Source organism: Heterocephalus glaber, unplaced genomic scaffold, assembly GCF_053883595.1.
Source record: "Heterocephalus glaber isolate CG9 unplaced genomic scaffold, H.glaber_assembly_v1.0 deba00001497, whole genome shotgun sequence".
Taxonomy (NCBI): Eukaryota; Metazoa; Chordata; class Mammalia; order Rodentia; family Bathyergidae; genus Heterocephalus; species Heterocephalus glaber.
In genome coordinates, this window is record NW_028258320.1 from 41,655,573 (window position 1) to 41,676,393 (window position 20,821).

The 20,821-nt window shown below is 35.6% G+C and overlaps 1 protein-coding gene across 3 annotated transcripts in view; it reads left to right on the forward strand.

Annotated features, from left to right (window-relative positions):
* The window catches only part of Btaf1 (B-TFIID TATA-box binding protein associated factor 1), a 117,487-nt gene that overhangs the window by 80,971 nt on the left and 15,695 nt on the right, over positions 1-20,821 (forward strand). For all 3 annotated transcript variants that reach the window (XM_004838507.4, XM_087185568.1, XM_087185569.1), the window contains 12 exons: positions 10-200; positions 3,443-3,596; positions 4,063-4,172; positions 5,751-5,952; positions 6,894-7,042; positions 14,415-14,567; positions 14,794-14,915; positions 15,005-15,172; positions 17,156-17,233; positions 17,522-17,651; positions 19,368-19,509; positions 19,739-19,869. In XM_004838507.4, coding sequence (XP_004838564.1) covers positions 10-200; positions 3,443-3,596; positions 4,063-4,172; positions 5,751-5,952; positions 6,894-7,042; positions 14,415-14,567; positions 14,794-14,915; positions 15,005-15,172; positions 17,156-17,233; positions 17,522-17,651; positions 19,368-19,509; positions 19,739-19,869 — 1,730 coding nt within the window. The remainder of the gene's footprint in view (positions 1-9; positions 201-3,442; positions 3,597-4,062; positions 4,173-5,750; positions 5,953-6,893; positions 7,043-14,414; positions 14,568-14,793; positions 14,916-15,004; positions 15,173-17,155; positions 17,234-17,521; positions 17,652-19,367; positions 19,510-19,738; positions 19,870-20,821) is intronic.

The window sequence follows — 20,821 nt, forward strand, 5'->3', positions numbered from 1 at the left end:
CCTTACTAGGATCCAACTCAGAAAAAGATGGAATGCACCATACTGTCACCAAGCACAGAGGTATAATTACACTCTATAGGCATCAGAAAGCTGCATTTGCTATTACAAGTAGGCGAGGTCCTACTCCCAAAGCCGTAAAAGCTCAGATAGCAGATCTTCCTGCAGGAAGTAGTGGGAATATCCTTGTTGAACTTGATGAGGTAAATAGTTTTTCCTTTCAATGCTTTGATTTTGTTTGTTTGTTTGTTTGTTTGGTACCAGGAATGGAACTTAGGGCCTTGTACTTGCCAGGCAGGTGCTGCACCACTGAGCTACACCCCCAGCCCCTTGAATGCTTTGATTTTTATACTAATATCTAGCCTATGGTTAGAAAAACAAGTTGACATGTGTGCTTCCAGAACTGTATTTTTGTACTTAAAAGGGAAAGGACAGATATTAATAGCCTTTTGGAGTACTTTGGCAACATGATCCAGAAAAATAGTAAACTTTTAAAAATTTCTTGTGTGTTTTACAATTTTTACCAGCTTAGCTTTGTCTTCCTAAAGAGGAAACTTTCTTAATGGTGAGCACGTAAACTATTTGTAAATATAAACTAATTCACTCCCATAGCATTGACCGTGAAGAAGATACTAAACTACCATGAAAACTGTTTTCTTAATCTTACTGGTCAGGAATTCCCATTGAAGTTCAGAGAGTAATTTCACAAGTATCAAATTATTACCACTCATCTTTCAGTCAGTCTAGAGTTTATTACATATGTGATATGAAGATAGGGATCTAAACTTACTTCTCCATATGAGTAGCCAATTATTCCACTACTGAATCCTTTCTTCCTCAATTTAGAATGATACCACCTCTGTTATATATCATGCTTTGTATTTGTGAGGGTTTGGGCTTTGTATTTTGTTCCACTGATCTTTCTATTCTACCTTACAGATTTCTTTAAAAATATGATTACCAAATGATGAAAGAAGTGTTCGGTTTTGAAGGTTTTTTTTTTGGTACCAGGGATTGAACTTGGGTCCTTGCGTTTGTGAGGCAGGTGGCGGAACCACTGAGCTAAACCCTGGCAATATTTAATTTCTGTTTTAGTGAGATTCCTGGCATGCCATAGACCACCATACAAGTAATTACTAGAATTTTTTTTTTTTTTGGTACCAGGGATTGAACTTGGGACCTTGTGGTTGTGAGGCAGGTGGCGGAACCACTGAGCTAAATCCCTGGTGGGTTTTGAAAATCTTAAAAGTCACATTAATAATAGAAAAAAATCTAGTTTTTTTTTTTACTGTAAGACAGAAATTTATCTAGGTTCAGTATTTAAAAAGCAGTGCTAAGAGACTTTCTAGAAAATGTAGGCCTATTAAAATATTTTTTAAATCAACATTTTAGGTTATCTATATTTCTTATACAATTATTTATTTACTGCCTTATTTTTTGATGCACTTGCTATGTAATTCAGGCTGGCCTTGAACTCACTATGTAGCCCAGGCTAGCCTTGAATTCATGGCAGTCCTGCCTCAGTCTCCCTCCTGGGACTAGAGGAGTGCACCACCACACCCAGCCTAAAACATTCTTTTGGACTCTGGCTTTTTTTCAATTAACACAACCTCCAATTCCATCCATTTTCTTACAAATGATATAATTTAGTTCTTTATTACTGAATAATACTGCATTGTGTATATATACCACATTTTTTTATTCATTCATCTGCTGATAGGTACCTAAGCTAGTTCCATAGCTTAGCTATTATGACTTGTACTCCAATAAACTTGGGTACACAAGTGTCCCTATAGTATACTGACTTTTAATTCCTTTAGGTATATACCAAGAAGTGGCATACCTAAATTCATATGGTAGTTGTGTTTCTGGTTTTTTGAGGAACATTTTTAGTTTGATTTTTGCTATTATTTCCTGAGGTATTAGAATTCTTTTAAGGAAGTCTTTGCCTGTTGCCTATATGGCTTCAAGTGTTTTTCGCATGTTTTCTCCTGGCAATGTCAAGTCTTATACCTTGGTCTTTTTTTTTTTTTTTTTTTGGTATCGGGGATTGAACTCAGGACCTTGCACTTGCAAGGCTGGCACGGTGCCACTGAGCTAAATCCCCAGCCCCCTTGGTCTTTGATACATTTTGAATTAATTTGTGTTCCAGGTGAGCGAGATTTAGTTTCAGTCTTCTACATATGGATATTAGTTTTCCTGCAAGCATTTGGTAGGCTGTCTTTGCTCCAAAGTGTTTTTGGCTCCTTTGAAGAGAATCAAACTGCTGTGGTTGTGGTTGTTTCTGTGTCCTCTATTACTCCATTGGTCTGCATGTCTATTTTTATGCCAACACCATGCTGTTTTTGTTACTGTGGCCGTGTATTATAATTTAAAATCAGGTGTTATGATGCCTGCTTTTGTCTGTTCTGCATCTTTTGTGTTTCCATGTATTTTTTAAATTTTTATTTTATTTTGTTTGATTTGGTTTGGTTTGGGTTTGATTTGGTTTTGTGAGACAGGGTCTCCCTGTCTGGCCTTGAACTCACTTTGTAGCCCAGGCTGGCCTTGAACTCATGGTGATATTCCTCCCTCAGCTTCCCTAGTGCTGGGATTATAGGTGTGCACCACCATGCCCAGCTCTATATGAATTTTAAGATTGCTTTTCTAATTCTATGAAGAATGTCATTAGAATTTTGATGGGGATTGTACTGAATCTGTAGATCACTTTTAACATTTTAACAATATCATGCTAATCCTCCTTCAAGTGTCTTCAATTTCTTTCCTCAGAGTTCAGTAATTTTCACTGTAGAAGTCTTTTTACCTCCATGGTTAGGTTGATTCCTAGGCATTTTACTGCTGTTTGAAGATACTGTGAATGGGATTGTTTTCCTGATTTCTTTTTCAGCTAGTTTATTACTATGTATATTTTTTAATGTTGATCTTCATCCTATAATTTTTTATATTTATACCCCTGTAGTTTGCATAGCTCTTCCACCTTAAAGTAATTTAAAAAGTGTGTATTTGTGCACACATATGTTTCTGGTTGACAAGGCAGTTTTGTGGACTACTTACTGCTGAATAAGAAATTGTCAATCTTAGGAACTGCTTAAACATGCCCTTATTATGTCTCTTAAGTGAACATCAAGTCTGTATCATTTCATCTGTATCAGTTTCTTTAGAGCAAGGGAGAAAAACACACTATCCAGGACTGTCTTTTGGAACCACATATATTCTTCAATTCCTGCCCTCAATCCCAAAATGGTATTTATTTTGGACATAAGAATCTATTTAGGAATTTTAGACTCTAAATTTAATTATTGGAAAATGTTATAGTTGTCATAAATATGTCTAATAATTGCTTCACTGTTTAATGAAAACATCAATTCTAAATTCTCTTGGTAAAATTTTAAATGCATTATAGTTTCTTTCTGAAAATTTGTGTTCAACTAACATTTAATTTCAGGCCCAGAAGCCTTACCTGGTACAACGGAGAGGAGCTGAATTTGCTTTGACCACTATAGTAAAGCATTTTGGAGCTGAAATGGCAGTGAAGCTGCCACATCTCTGGGATGCTATGGTTGGCCCACTGAGGAATATAATAGACCTAAATAATTTTGGTATGCACATGTTTTTCTGAGTTTGCTTTTTAACAAATTTCGGTGTGTTTCAATTAAGTATTGCCGTATAAAATAAAAATGCCTATACTTACTCATCCCAGACCAGCTGGTAAGTTTTAAGATGAAAGTTTGTAAAAACATTTATTTTTTTATTTTCATAATGTTCTGTATACTTTTTGCTTTTTCTGTGTTTAAAAAGATATTTGAGGGGCTGGGGATTTAGCTCAGTGGCACTGCACCTGCCTTGCAAGCACAAGGTCCTGAGTTTGATCCCTGGTACTGCAAAAAAAACAAACCTATTTTAAACGTTGGTTCTTTTAGTACCCCAGCACTTATTAAACTCACAGCATTTAAACACATCAATATTGATTTTCCTGTATTAGCTGGAAAAGTACTAAACTTTTGGGGGGCTGTAAATTTTTAAAAACTATTTGCTAAGTGATGCAGACTTAATGTATTTGAATAGATGGAAAATCCCTCCTGGAAAGGGGAGATGGCCCTGCTCAAGAATTGGTGAATTCTCTGCAAGTTTTTGAAATAGCAGCAGCTTCAATGGATTCTGAACTTCATCCCTTGGTAACTAATGTAGAATTTCTTCAAATAAACAAATGATCTTATTTTTAAAAAACCTTGAGACTTGAAAAGTGCAACTAGATGTCTTCTTTTGTATAACTATATTCCTCCTTTACTGGCAGCACAACTCTGTGGGCTTTGTGAGCTGGGTGTATGAACGATAGAAACATTCAGTCTTCTGACTGAATGTGGGGCATTGTGGAAAGGGTTCTGATGGCACAGGAGCCAGGTGTAAACAGAAAGGAAACCTGTAGCGCCGTTCAGACCATCCCAATGGTGTAGCTCTAAGTAAGGAAGAGCACAGGTAATAAAACTATTTCTAACATAAGTATAAAGGTAGAAGGAAATTACCTGCCTAAGATGAAAATGATTAGCAGTAAAGACAGAACACTGGTTTGTGATTTTTTTGAAAGTATTATACTTCTTACCAAAGGATTAGTACAGACCAAGGAGAAAAATAGAGTAGAGAATTATCTTGTTTGTTCATAAAAGTGTTATTTTTACCATATATCTACATTAGGAAGCTGTCTGCAACTTGTATCATTCTAAAGGGCTCTAGCTATGATTCTTTATTGCTAGCTATCATACAGATTCATAAAAGTGAACTTAGAGAGTAAAGAGTGAAGCTTTTCTGTGTGTATTGTAATAAAGTATGTCTTTTTACTAAAAATTTTGCTGATAAGCTGGGCACAGTGGCATATGCCAGTAGTCCCAGCTTCTTGGGAAGTTTAACAGGCAGAATAATTATTTAGACCTAGGAGTTCAAGGTTATTTTTTTGTTTTTTGTCTTGCTGTTTTTTGTTTTGGGTAGGTTTTTTTTGTGTTTTTTTTTTACAATTAGTAAAAAGATGGAGGGCTGGGGATTTAGCTCAGTGATTCCACTGCCTGCCTCGGCAAGCGCGAAGTCCTGAGTTCAATCCCTGGTACCAAAAAAAGAGATGGAATCCACCTGTGTTTCCTTACCTTTATGATTTAGCAAATTACTTTCAGCTGAAATATAAAGCAACTCTATTGAGCAGGTACTGAGCTCCCATCATTACTCTTGGTGTTCCACGCAACAGATATTTAATAATGGGATACTTTTATGCTGTTGCAATCAACATTTTATGGTAAGCCAGAAAGTGGAAAATATGCATCAAAGTGTAGTACCTAGAGCTAAATCAGGAGCATTGAACCTAGTGAATGTACCTAAACCTTAAACAATGGTTCCAAATCTAGAGGAGGCTGGTGATCTTTGGATCCATTTTCCTAGTCTCAGTGGGAGAATCTTGTAAAAGTCGCTTTTGATGCCTCTTCTGTTGATTTTGGAAAGATCTGAATGTTCTTGCAGGCCTCAGTGAGGATACTGAGCAAACGAAAAGTTCTGTAACTTTCTTTACTTTTGTTTTTGGAAGAGTTATAATACATTAGTATAACTTTAGATTTTCTCTTGAGGATGTTTTGAGTTATTTGGAGATATTTTTGGTTTTAGAGTCACATGGCATATTAGGACCATCTCTGAGTAGGAACTATTATCGTTACATTTCAAACAGTCAATTCCCTAATGAATATTCTGATTGCCTTTAACTTTTTTATTTTTAGTTGGTACAGCATTTGCCTCATCTGTATATGTGCCTTCAGTATCCCAGCACTGCTGTGAGGCACATGGCTGCTCGTTGTGTAGGTGTCATGAGCAAAATAGCTACCCTGGAAGCCATGAATATTTTTTTGGAGAAGGTACTTCCGTGGCTCGGAGCAATTGATGACAGTGTCAAACAAGAGGGAGCAATTGAAGCACTTGCCTGTATCCTTTTTTATTTTGACAAACTAGAAATTTTATTCTTTTTACTTAAGGATGGCTAAAATAGCACATAACTTGCTTTATTTGAGATGCTTTTCCAATTTTATTTTGAAGTATTTTACATTTTGTTACAAATGCATTACAAATACATTGTTTAAATTTTCATATTGAAAGTTTAAAGAATTATTAATTTTAAGACAGCTTTTAAATAGGCAAAATAGTTTTATGTACCTTTAAACTGGTAGCTGATCTGTTTATTTAGCTTATAATTAATAGTTTATTAGTATTATTCAGGTATTAGCCTATATTATATACATAGACTGTTTCCAAACTTTGTTCATTTCTTGAATGTAAAACAACCAAAATATACTGCACTATATAACTAGAAAAATACAGTGAAGCCTGTTAAGGACATGGCAGCTATTCTTCACCTTGAAGTACCTGAAAGACATTTCTCAGAGCAAAAAAGATGAAGATGAGTTCAGTAGAAACTGCTTCAAAATGCTTAAGATTATAGGAGGACTGCACTTATTAGGTCCACTATATCCACTTGGTGATGGTCAAGATCCTTGTGGAATTAATGTTTCGTGAGTTGTGCTCCCAAGCTTATTTTCTGTGTGACTCACTTTATTCTGGCATTGCCATTCCAGAAACTTACAGGAATTTCTCTATTTAAAAAATCTTATTAATAAAACTTCCTCCAGCCCCATTTAAAATAATAGACACAGTTTATATTTTTAATCATGAGAATGTTACATAATGTTTCCAAAACAGCAACAATGTGCAAATGCTGTTATAATTGCATCATAGGTCTTGAGTCATTCTCTTCACTTATTACAGGGGAGAAAATGAGTTACCTTTTTAGAAATTTCAGTCTTGGTATGTTAATTTGTGAAAACATCAATTTCAAAATCACCTAAAAATTTCCTTAATCAGGTATTCAGGTGTAATGGAACAACTGGATGTTGGTATTGTTCCCTATATTGTCCTTTTAGTTATTCCTGTGTTAGGAAGAATGAGTGACCAGACAGACAGTGTAAGATTCATGGCTACACAGTGCTTTGCAACACTAATTAGACTCATGCCACTTGAGGTAAGTTGAAGATACCCGCTTTATTACTTAAAGAATATGTCAGCTTTTTAAAAAGCATTATTTTGAAAATGTTAATGTTACATGCATTAAAATTTTAAATACTTTAATAGGCACTTTTAAAAAACAGTTTTAAAACAAAACTGATTATTCATTGATACTATTCTAGAAATAAAATCGTTCCTCTGTTTCTCTGTGGCAAAGTGTAAATGAAAGGTAAGTTTGAGATTGTAATTAAAACCATAAAAAGCAACTGAAGTTTCTGTGGAAGTATGTAGCAAGACTAGAATGCTCATGTTGAAACATTTTGGAGTACATTCATGTGGCAGAAATAATGTATGACCAGTGCAGGAAACAGAAGTGTCTTCAATCACAAGGTGAGCCTGCATCCTCCCACCAGGGTGCTCATAATATTTTCATGGGATTGATGTAATTCAGGAAATAGATGTGTATGTTGTCCATGCTACAGGATGTATCCATACTTACTGTTGTGGAATAGCATTCCATTGTATAGATATATACCATATTTTATCTGTTTATCACTTGACAGATACTTGGATTGTTGCCAGTTTTGGGCTATTATGAATAATGCTACTATGAACATGGTACACTCATAAGTCTTTTTGAGACAGGATCTTGCTATGTAGTTCATGCTGCCCTTGAACTCACTATTCAGCCCAGGTTGGCCTCTGACTTGCAGTGATCCTGCCAAGTGGTAGGATTACAGGCCTGTGCCACAACTCCCAACATTTATTGAATAAGTCTGTATGGATGTTTTTTTTTTTAAGTAAATATCTGAATGAAATTGCCAAGTCACAAAGTGTAACTTTTTAAGTAAACTAAACTGAATAAATGTACCATTTTACATTCCTACCACCAGAGTATGAGAATAGATTGGATAGCTTATTTTAAAAAATGTGGTTATGGGCTGGGGATTTAGCTCAGTGGTTTCACTGCCTGCTGTGCAAGCGCAAGGACCTAAGTTCGATCCCCGGTACCTAAATAAATAAATAAATAATAAAAAATGTGGTTAGATCAAATTGACACACATCCCAGTGACTGAGCAAATCCATTCTACATGTAGAATTTATTCTACATGTAGAATTCTATATGTAGAATTCATTCTGTATGTAAAGAAACTCAACAGATTTTTAAGTATTTATTGTAGCATTATTTAGAATAGTCTAAAATTGGAAACCGCTCAAATATTCATAAACACTAGAGTAGATATTTATTTAAATTGTGAGCTATCATATCTCAACAAATCAAACCACAGACACATACGATAATATTGATAACCTTTAACATAGGATTCCATTTTTATGAAGTTGAAGAACAGGCAGTAGAAACAGTATGCATATTTAGTTGATGAACGTATAAAGAAAAACAAATTACCATAATAGTCAAGTGATTTCCTCTTGGGGATTACTAAGGTGCTTTATTAAACTATTTAATTGTTATATATTTCCCTGAATACATATTTTATTTGACACACAAAAAATTAACGTAACCAATATGACAAAAAAAAACAACTAGATGACAAGCATGAGGTCCTGCGTTCGATCTCCGATACCCCCCCAAAAAAGTAACAAAAAATACTAGACTACTGTTTCAAAGACCTTGGTGTCATTTCTAAAATTTCCAAGTATATATTGTATGAACTGTAGGTGAGCATGCTGTACAGTAGATCTATGGAGCGTATTCATCCTGAATGAAACTCTGTACCCTTTAACCAACATCTCCCTATTTTTTTCTTATATATTTCCTCCCAGTAAGTCACTGACAACCACCATACTACTCGCTTCTGTTTATTTGATAGATTTCACATGTAAATGAGATCATACAGTATTTGTCTTTCTGTCCCTGGCTTGTTGTACTTAACATAATGTCTTCCAGGTTCATCCAGATTGTAACAAATAAAATAATTTTATTGTTTTCTTAAGACTGAATAGAATTCCATTCTATGCCTCAGTTTCTTTCTCCATTCAGTCATTGATGGACACTTAGGTTGATTCCAAATCTCAACTGTTAGGAATAATGCAGTTAATAGGAGAGTGCAGATTTTTCTTCAACACTGATTTCATTTCTTTTGGCTATATATCCAGAAGTGGGATTGCTAGACATATGGTAATTCTATTTTTAATTTTTTGAGGAACCTTTTTTACATTTTCTATATTGGCTGTACTCATTTCCATTCCTACATACAGATAATAAGGGGTCCCTTTTCTCCATATCCTCCCCTAAATGTTTTGTCTTTTCTATAATGGTCATAAAAAAGTCATCCCAGGGCCAGGGATTTAGCTCAGTGGTGCTGCTGCCTGCCTCGCAAGCACAAGGTCCTGAAATTGATCCCCAGTATCAAAAAAAAAGTCATCCCAGCAGATGTGAGGTTGTATTTCATAGTACTTTTACTTTGTGTTTTCCTGATGATTAATGATGTTGAGAATCTTTTCATATACCTTGGTGTCTTAGTTACTTTTCTTGTCACTGAAACACAGTATCCAGTACTCACAAATTAAAGGAAGGGGTTTATTTTGCCTCAGTTTGTAGAGGCTTCAGTCTACAGTCAGCAGGCTCCAAGCCACAGTGACATGGCAGAGGAGAAAGAGCTTATGACATGGTGGAGAGAAGCAGAGAGAGAGAGATCAAGGGAGAAGGAAGGGAGATAGACCCTTCCAGGCCATGCCCCCAGTGACCCACTTCCTCCAACCAGGCTTCACCTCCCAACATCACATTTAGCTACAAACTCAGGGGATTAGTATCATGCCCCCCATGATCCAGTCAGCTCCCCAAAGCCCCACCTGTTAGCATGTGAGGCTTTGGCGGAGGTGGGCAATCCAGACATAAACCATAACACTTGGTCATTTGTGTATCTTTTTTTTTTTTTTTTTTGGTACTGGGAATCTAACTCAGGGCCTCATGCTTGCCAGGCAGGAGCTGTGTGGCTGGGCTACATCCCTGGCCCTTGTGTATCTTCTTTTGAGAAATATTTATTCAGGTCCTTTGTCCATTTAAAAATTTTATTATTTTGGTTATTTTGCTGTTTCATTTTTTGAGTTTCTTACATATTTTGAGTATTAACTCCTTATATATATATGCTTTACAAATATTTTCCCATTCCACAAATCATCTCTTCTTTCTGTTGATTGTTTCCTTTGCTGTTCAGAATCTTTTTGGTTTGCTGCAATGTCATTTGTCTGTGTTTGCTTTTGTTTTCTGTGGTCTTGGGGTCATATAATTTAAAAATTAATATAGACCAAAGTCAAGTTGTTACCTTATGTTTTATTCTAGTACTTTTAGGTTTAGGTCTTATGTTTAAGTCTGCTATAGTTTGGACATGGTTTCTACCCCCAAGTGTTCATGTTTTGGAAGGTTGTTTCCCATTGTGATAACATTGTGCACACCTGTAATCTCAGTACTTTGGGAGGCTGAGGCAAGAAGATCTCAGTTTTGAGTCCCTCCTGGGCAATTGTAGACATTATCTTAAAGTTGAATGAAAGAATGAATGAGTAAATAAATGGGCAGGCTGGATTGTAATTTGGTGTGAAGACCCTGGGTTCAATCCCCAGTATGTACTACCCCAAAAAAGGTTTTTTTTATTTAAAAAAAAGAGATATGTCCTTAATATAATTGGGCTCACCACCTCAGAAAGGATTAAGGTAAGTTTTTATGGGTCCCTGAGTTCTTAAGATTGTTAAAAGAATGACCCCAATTTCTGAACTGTTCTGTGACTTCCTGTCTTAAGATGTCATCCCTCTCACATTTGCTCCCATCTTTGTGGTGCCATCTGCCATGAATCCTTCACCAGGGTCAAGCCAGTTCTGGCACTATTTCCATGAACCTCTAAAACTGTGAGCTAAGTAAAACTCTTTTTAAAAAGTTACTCAACCTCAAGTAACAAAAAAAAGAATACAAAATCTTTAATCCATTGTGAATTTTTTATATGGTGTAAGGTAAGCATCCAGTTTCATTCTTTTCATTTGGATAGCTTTTTCCTAGCATCATCTATTGAAGAGATGATTTTTTCCCCAGTTGTATTCTTTGCACACTTGTCTAAGATCAATTGACTATAAATGTGTGGGATTATTTCTGAGTTATGTTTTTATGCCACTACCATACTGGTTTTTGTTTGTTTGTTTGCTTGTTTTGATACCAGGGATTGAACTTGGGACCTTGCTCTTACGAGGCAGGTGGCAGCACCACTGAGCTAAATCCTCAACCCCTTAGTGTTTTGATTACTATAGCTCTGCACTGTATTTTTAATTAGATAATATGATCTGTCTGGCTTTTTTTCCTTTTTGCTCAAGAATACTTTGGTGCTTTGGCGTCCTTTGTGGTTCCATTTGAGTGTTACGATTGTTTTTTCTATTCTTTGAAAAATGCCATTCGATTTAGAGATTGTGTTAAATCTGTAGGCTATTTTGAATAGTGTGGACTTTTTAACAATATTGATTTTTCCATCCAACCCATATACATGGGAGATTTCCTTCATTGTTTTATAGTTCTCAGTGTATTGGTCTTTCATTTCCTTGGTAAATATTTTTTATAATACTATTATAAATGGGGTTGTTTTCTTGACTTCTTTTTTTGGATAGATCAGTTTAGTATCACAACCTTATACTCTTAAAAATCTAAAGACCCCAAAGAGCATCTGTTTCTGATATTTTCTGTAATAGAAATTATTCCTGGCATTTTTTTTTTTGGTACCGGGGATCGAGCTCAGGACCTTGCACTTGCAAGGCAGGTGGCGGAACCACTAAGCTAAATCCCCAACCCATCCTGGAAGTTTTTTAAATAATTCACTTATAAAAGAGTAAATCTACTGTATGTTTCCATATTTAACTTTTTTATGAGAAAAAACTTCTCTAAAACAGTAGCAAGTAGAGTGACTTTGTTTCATATTTTTGCAAATCTTTTATGGCTGGCCAATGGTATATGACTAGATTCTCCTATTTGGGCGTACAGTCTGTTGCAATATGTTATTTAAGTTGAGGTATATGAAGAAAGGCCAGTTTCACAGAAGGTAGTTGGAAAAGGAACAATATGTTGACAGCTTTTTTAATAACTGTGGATATTCTTTGATCTAACAGCATACCCAAACTCAAAAAAAAGAAAGTTTGTCAAATGTTCCGTTCAGCTGGGCCTGTTGGCACACTCCATAATCCCAGCACTTGGAGGCACAGGCAGGAGGATTGCCATGAGTTCGAGACCAGCTTGAACTACATAGCAAGACCCTGTCTTTAAAAAAAAAAAAAAGTTCTGTGCAATATAGAATCTAAAGTTCTATCAAAGAGCATTTCATTTTTCTCACATTAAAATTCATTGTCTTGTCTTACACTTGAGTGGAACTTTACCTATATAGTATAAAATTATACATTGATCATTTGGGAAATATTAGTTCACCAAGTTATATAAATCTCCGAGAAGTTGACAATTTCATCATATTAATTTTTTAAAATTATGTTCATTAAATATCACCAGTAGAAGATAATTTTTAAATATTGAGAAGTTTGTCAGCTTCTCTGGGAAACTTGAATTTTATCAGTGGCAACAAGTTGTTTTTCTTTTTTTCCCCCGGTACCAGGGATCGAACTCAGAACCTTGCACTTGCGAGGCAGGTTCCGGAACCACTGAGTTAAATTCCCGGCCCCAAGTTGTTTTTCTTGAGTGACAGGTTAATTTTTTTTGGTTCTTTTTTTTGGTTTTTTTTGGTACCAGGGATCGAACTTGGGACTTTGTGCTTGCAAGGCAGGCGCCAGAACCACTGAGCTAAATCCCCGGCCCAACAGGTTAATTTTTGAGAAAATATCAACCAAATACCTAAACCAGAATACCCATTATTAGTCTTTTCAAGTAAAATATGTCATAAAAAAATGGCTAAGTTAATGAATATTTTGTCTCCACAGGCAAATTTGTTTAAATATTATAATAATTGTATGATGATCCAAGTTTAGCAATCATAAGCATTAATTTTAAAGAGTATAACATATCAGACAATAATGAAACATAAGGTTGGATACAACCAGGATGAATCTGTGCATGTAAATAGAGTTTGTCAAGTAAATTCTTAGCGTACGGAAGACTTTCCTTTTTTTTTTGTACCGGGGATCAAACTCGGGTCCTTGCACTTGCGGGGCAGGCGGCAGTACCACTGAGCTAAATCCCCAGCCCATGCATTTTTTTTTTAAATAGCTAGCTTACCATACAATTTAAACTGTCTCACAAGTGCTTGTCCTCAGTTTATTGTATTTGACAAGTAGCAGAAGTGCTTTATGTATAATTCACATTTTGGTTCCCAGTGTTAAAAAGAGCTGTACTCAAGCGTTGAGATTTCATAACAATCATTTTTACTGCTTTATCAAGGATATTCCTAAGGGAAACTTTTTTTTTTAATTGCTAGTTGATGGCTGTGAGGAATACAATGACTACTAGTCATTTTTGTATTATACATTTTGATGCCATTGCCATTGTCTGAGGTACAAGCAGTTTTGCCCACAAAATTTTCAACAAAGTTAAAAAGAACAAAAACAATGCCTTCCTTTTTATTATGAAGTAGTATTGGAGGCCCTGGGTTTGATTCCCAGTGCTGCAAAAATAATAAATAAATATTAAAATTACTATGAAACGGTAGAAAAGGTCTTTAGGATCCCCAAAAGCCTTGCAGACTACATTTTAAGGTCAACACCCAAGGATGTCAGAATACTAAAATTGAGAAGCTCCATAACAGTATTTCATTTAAAATAAACTATAACCCCCCCCCCCCGCTTTTTTTGGTACTGGGGATCGAACTCAGGGCTTTGCGCTTGCGAGGTGGCAGCAGAACCACTGAGCTAAATCCCCAACTAAAATAAACCATAACTTTATTGGCTACTTTATCTAATAATGGATGGTGTGGGAAAATTAAGTTGTGGTTGTGGTGGGTATTTTTGTTTTTTTGGGTTTTTTGGTAGGATTGAACTCAGGACCTTGTGCTTGCCAGGCAGGCGCTATGCTGCTGAGTTATATCCCTGGCTCTGATTGTGGTGTTTTTGTTTGTTTTTGTTTTTGTTTTAAGACAGGGTTTCACTATGTAGTTCAGGCTGGCCTAGAACTCGGTGATCCTCCTGCCTCAGTCTCCCAAGTGCTGAGATTATAGGCGTGCACCACCACTCCCACCTTGGTCCTGTGCTTTTAAAAATACTGCAGATGTGTTTTCTTAGCCTAGTTCAGGCACTTTTAATATTCATCAAATTCTTTAGACTCATTTAAGTCTTTTTAAATTATCTTAAATTACTCCTTTCTGTGTATTTATGTTTTTAAGACTTGAAATTATTTGATACATCTGAGGGTGAAAAATTGTGAAATACTTTTAATACATTTTAAAAAATCATTTTAGGCAGGCATTCCAGACCCTCCAAACATGTCAGAAGAATTAATCCAGTTGAAAGCTAAAGAGCGACACTTTCTGGAGCAATTGTTAGATGGAAAAAAGTTAGAAAATTATAAAATCCCAGTACCCATCAATGCTGAACTAAGAAAATATCAACAGGTAAGTTTTATGCTTATTTTGTAAATACAAATGGTCACTTTTCTTTTTGAATGGACCTTGAAGAGTTTTTTAGTTGACTGTGTCTTCTATTTTATGTCTTGTACCCACTTATTTGTCTTTCACTTATGTAAAGATTTTTGGTCTGTACAAACATGTTTTTTCAAGAAATAAATTTTTTATGATCTATTCACATTTATATTTTTTCTCTCCCTAACCTTCCTTACAGGATGGTGTGAACTGGTTAGCATTTCTCAATAAGTATAAACTTCATGGAATACTGTGTGATGATATGGGTTTAGGTAAAACTTTACAGTCCATCTGCATTCTAGCAGGAGATCATTGTCACAGGTAATTTAAAACCTTATTATTAAATAAGGTTTCCAGATTCTGAAAAATTCTAAACAAGCTTGTTAATTGATGTTTTGCTTTTTGTAAAGGGCCCAGGAATATGCAAGATCGAAATTGGCAGAATGTATGCCACTTCCTTCCTTGGTGGTTTGTCCACCAACATTAACAGGTCATTGGGTAGATGAAGTAGGTAAATTTTGCTCCAGAGAATATCTTAATCCATTGCATTATACTGGACCTCCCACTGAAAGAATAAGGTAAGGGCTTACAACAATAACAAGTTTTTAAACTTTTAAATGGTTTGGAAAATAAAGTTTAATAAAAATGAATTTGATGGGCCGGGGATTTAACTCAGTGGTTCCACCGCCTGCCTCGCAAGCGAAAGGTCCCGAGTTCGATCCCCAGTACCAAAAAACGATAAAAATGAATTTGAGTTAGCTTTTTTGATTGTAAGACATAGAAACTTACTGATCTTATTTAAGGAGGTTGAGTGTTGTTTGGGAAGGGATCTATGAAGTTTATCAAAATTCAGGGACTTTGGTGCCAGAGATGAAGGTCAGTGGTACAGTGCTTAACTAGCATGCAGTAGGCCAGTGATGGTGAACCTTTTAGAGCTTTTGAGGACATAAATAGCCAGCAGCAGCACGCATGCCATAGGTTTGCCACCACTGCAGAAGGCCTTGGGTTCTATCTGCAGTGCCACGGGGGAAAAATTCAGGAATTTTAGTCATTGTGTGGTCAGTTGGGCTTCCTAAGTATTAGAGCTTAGAAACTGTAAAGAACCAAGTCCATTCTGCCTGTGTGGGGAGCCTTGTGACCACAAATAGCATCTTCCTGCTGTTGCTGTTACATTTTCATTCTTTACCCACTTCTCTTAAGAGTTCTCTTTTTGCCTTATTCTTCCCTCTCCTACAGATGCTTTTTTGTTCACCATGGCTGGTTTGGCTACTACCCATGGCCATGGCAATACTAAAGTTCTTGTAGCTTTATCCCCTTGCTATTTAAGTAAGACATCTCTTATGTTCCTAACATAATGGAAGCTTACTGATTTCATTTCATCTTAAAGCTTGGCTAGTCATTGGTTGCTACCTTTCTGTATTATTAGTTAATATTATTAATAAATAATTTTATTGACATTTTTAGTTTTATACTCAAATGAGCACTTACTGGTGAGGCACTATTTTAAGTATTTTACATTTATATAAAATTGTGTAGTCTCACAGTCATCAGGTATACTATTGATCCAGTTTGGAGATAAGGAGATTAAGATACACGGCCTATGTCCAAGGATTTGAACACAGGCACCTCAAAAACTTGCACTGAGCAGTTAACTGTAATGTCTCATAGTTAGAATTCATTCATTTGTAAGAGATTGGAATTAACTCTAAATTAGGTAAACAAGGAAATTCATTACTTTAACTTGAGAATTTCAGAGGTGGATTCTTGCTGTAAGTACATCAAAGTACACTGATTTGCTCTTCCTCCCCACACATAATTTGTTGTATTGATCTCTCTTGGACTTTAGTCTATAGTTACTAAGATGACCATGAGCAGTCAAAGGCCCACAGTCTCCTAGATTGGCAAATATAGTAAATAGATCTTCCCTTTCCTATCAGGCATATATAAATACTAGAGATGACTCATGTGCCTTGTTTTGAGTTATGCCTCTTAAACCAGCCTTTCTGGTCAGATGATAAATTATTGTGAACAGGCTAGGTGTGGTGGCACATGCCTGTAATCCTAGCACTCAGGAGGCTGAGGCAGGAGGATCTCTGCAAATTATAGCCTGTGCTATATAGTGAGTTCCAGGCCACCCTGAACTACATAGTGAGACCCTGTCCCAAAAAAGAAAAAAAATTTGAATAGCAGTATTGGTTTTAATGCTTCATCTCTTTGTTGATTATGGGGACATGTGACTGATATCCTTACCTACTCCAAAACAACAAAGAGTTGTAAAGGACTAGTATCCTCAGGAAGAGATGTTAGCAAATAAGGTTAAAATACCCACCACATTTTGAGTCAGGTCCTCATTTCTTTTCTAATTAGACTGAGTAGTGTAACAGAGTCACATTTTAAGAAGGGTGTCCTGTCACGTAGCCTGCTCATGTGTATAGGGTGAGAAGGGTTCAGTAGGCAGATTAATGCACATTATACTATAGTAGCTGTAGTTTCACCATTAAAAATGTATTAAAAATTTTGCAGAATCCCTGTTTTCTAATTTTATTTTATTTTTAATAAAGGTTACAGCATCAAGTAAAAAGGCATAATCTGATAGTGGCTTCATATGATGTTGTGAGGAATGATATAGATTTTTTTAGGTAAGAACTAAAATTTTTTTCTTTAGAAAAACTTTGTATCAAATTTGAAGATACTTGTTCTGTGTTTTGGCACATACCTACATTTCCCCAGACTTGAGATCTTGAGGCAGAAGGATCACAAGTTTGAGGCCAGCCTGGGCTACATATTGAGACCCTGTCTCAGAACAAGACAAAACAAAAACAAAACCCCAAATTTTAAAACACTTAATATATTACTGCTTCCAAGAGTCTTCATGTAGTTCCTGACATAGTAAAAGATGCTAAACTTTTCTATTTATTCTCCCTTAGAAATATTAAATTTAACTACTGTATTCTTGATGAAGGCCATGTCATCAAAAATGGGAAAACAAAATTGTCAAAAGCAGTAAAACAACTGACTGCTAATTATAGGATTATTCTTTCTGGAACACCAATCCAGGTAATTATTTATTCTTCTTTTCCTATTTAAAAAGTTTTTTGGGCCGGGGATTTAGCTCAGTGGTGCTGCCACCTGCCTCGCAAGCACGAGGTCCCGAGTTCGATATCTGGTACCAAAAAAAAAAAAGGTTTTTTTCCAAGTGGAGAATAGGCTTGGCATCTGGCAGTTAATTAAAGAAAGGATTTGTGTAGTGTTGGTAATAATTTTCCAATAATTATGTTACTTTTATAGCCATATCTTAAATGGATCAAGTTTAAAAGGTCATGTTTAAAAACATAATTTTAGGCTATGTAAATAGAAATCTACTCCACTCTGGCATTTTCCTTCTGTAGTATTACACTGCAATCTGATTTAGCATTGAAAAGCTAGAACTGATTTAGAGACGAATCATATAGTAGAAGTGTGAATGCCTGAGTCAGGAAAAATCGAAGGGAAACAATTATAGAAGTTTATCTTACAAAAGGAAGGAGATGGGTGAGTGTATAGATGTCTTCACATACTTTTGAAAGTCTGTTGTCTGACTTCTGAGCTTCTTCTCAATTCTAAAGTGATAGCTTTTTATTTGCTTATTAAGCCAACACCACGTATTTTAGTAACCATAAGAGATAAACTTAATTACAAACCTTTCTAAATTTATCAAAACTTTTTAAAACTACATTTACAAAGGGGAAAAAAAAGAACCTTTAGACTTGAATTTCTAAGATTTACTTTGCTTCAGTTTAAAGCATTGGGAAGCATCACAGTAATTTTCAATAGGTTATTACTTTTATGTAGTTCAAATATCGAAAGAAGTTTTTTGGTTTTGTCTGGTTAAAGGCCCTCCTTCTTTCCTTCTTTCTCACCTGAACAGTTCAGTTCTAAAGCTGTAAGGTGTGAGTTTCTACACTATAGCACCTAAGTGGGATTACAAGGGTATCTATATGGGCGAGCCACCCAGCATGGTGAGCCAGAGCCTGAACAAGGTGGAGGCTTCTGAAATTTGGGAGGGCACATTATGATCCAAGTTTCTTGGGAAAGCATCCAAAATGGAAAAATGTTGATAGCCTTTTTTTCCCCTATGAAACGTCAACAGAATTGAACTTATGCCTTTGCTTTATGACCCATAAATACTGGGTGGACCACAATGAATGCACTCATTTATGTATCACGAACATATAATAAAAATTTTAAAACTGGGTGGACATACAGAGTGGTACCTATGTTCACAAACTTAATTCTTTCCATGATTCTGGAAGTATATACAGTACTTATATGTATGCTTGCAATCAGAATCATGGAATGAATTCTGCGGCTAGAAGTGTGGAAAGAATTAAGTACATGAACCATTGTAATCAAATTGTTACAGGTTTCCTTTGTTGAAGACTTGATGATCTTTGGGCAAATTTCCTTAAATCTTGCTGTTAGCTTGAGATAGAGGATAAATTAAAAGAATCAGAAACCTATTTATCTTTCTGCCCTTCTATTTAGTGTACTTTACAAATGCTAATAGTAGGGTATAAACACTATGGACCAACTATTATGGTGGAGACTAGAGGATTTCCCTCGAATAGAATATTTTCTCTTGGGATATTGACATGAATAACAGACACTTAAGAACATGGTAATAATCTCTGATCTATTTCATCATAATGGGCTTTCATTAATGTTCCATTTTTTAAGTATATGGGAATAATCCCAGTACTAAAGATAACTCGTGTTCCTTGTTTTTATATTCAGAACAACGTTTTGGAGCTGTGGTCTTTATTTGATTTCCTCATGCCAGGATTTTTGGGTACTGAACGCCAGTTTGCTGCTCGATATAGTAAACCTATATTAGCAAGTAGGGATGCTCGAAGTTCCAGTCGAGAACAAGAAGCAGGTATGACATAAATCATTGTAAATCCTGTGTTAGCGAATATAATTTAATCTGTCTTGTTGGGGGTGGTGGCTCATGCTTGTAATTCCAAGCACTGAAGAGGCTGAGTCAGGAACATCACCACAGTTCAAGGCTAGCCTGAGCTACATAGTAAGTTCAAGGCCAGCCTCAACAAAACAGAACAAAAATTAATCCTAGCTTTTTTTGAGCCATTTTTTCTTTTTATTACCAGGTGTTCTTGCAATGGATGCACTGCACCGCCAAGTCCTGCCATTTCTTTTGAGAAGAATGAAAGAAGATGTTCTGCAGGATCTTCCACCTAAAATTATTCAAGACTATTATTGTACTCTTAGTCCTCTCCAGGTTAGGAATCTTGTGATTTTTGTTATTAGTGGCATGTTTATTAGCAGAATGTTTAAGCCACAAAAATATTGAATAGAGGGTATTAGCCTTTGGCATTATCACTCTAATCTAGCCTTCACTTTCTTAGTCTTGAACAATATTTTGTTTCAAGCAGATGTAGATAAGGCCTAAATGAAACTGTGTACAAATGTGGATATGAATTTAGATGTATGCATCTTGAATATAGCATCAAGACAAAATCCAGCATCATAGTTGCTTTCTTATATGTCTAGTTATTGGAAAAGTTATAAGGTTGTTAGATTGAGGCGGAAATGGCAGTAGTCCTCTCTTTAATCCATGGAGGATACATTTAAGACCCCTAGTGGATGCCTAAAACCATGATGACTACTGAACCCTATATATTACTAGGTTTTATTCTTACCATAGATTTTATTTTTTTATTCCATATTATTTTTTATTAAATTTGTTAACGTTACAGAGTTCTTGCATTGCCAAACCATGCCTGAGTCTTACAATAGATTTTAGCAGCCTCAGCATATGATTATTTTCTTAAGTCAAGAGCTTTCACTTTTTCACTTTTCTAAGCACTCTATGGCTTCTCTTTGGCATATCCAAATTGCCAGTACTATTACTCTTTATGCTTTGGGGCCATTATTGAATATAATAAGAGTTCCTTGAATATGGCACTGTGATACCAAGATAATTGATTTGATAATGGAAACAGTAGTAAAGGACTAATGGACAAGAAGCCTATACAGCATAGATATGCTTAACAAAATAATAATTCAGATTCCTGGCAGGAAAGATAGGAAATTTCAACGTACTACTCAAAATGGCACATGATTTAAAATGTATGAATTGTTTATTTCTCAAATTCATCTGATACTTTAGGACCACGGGTAACTAAAACTACAAAAAACAAAGCATGGATAAGGAGCTACTGTAAGCCAGT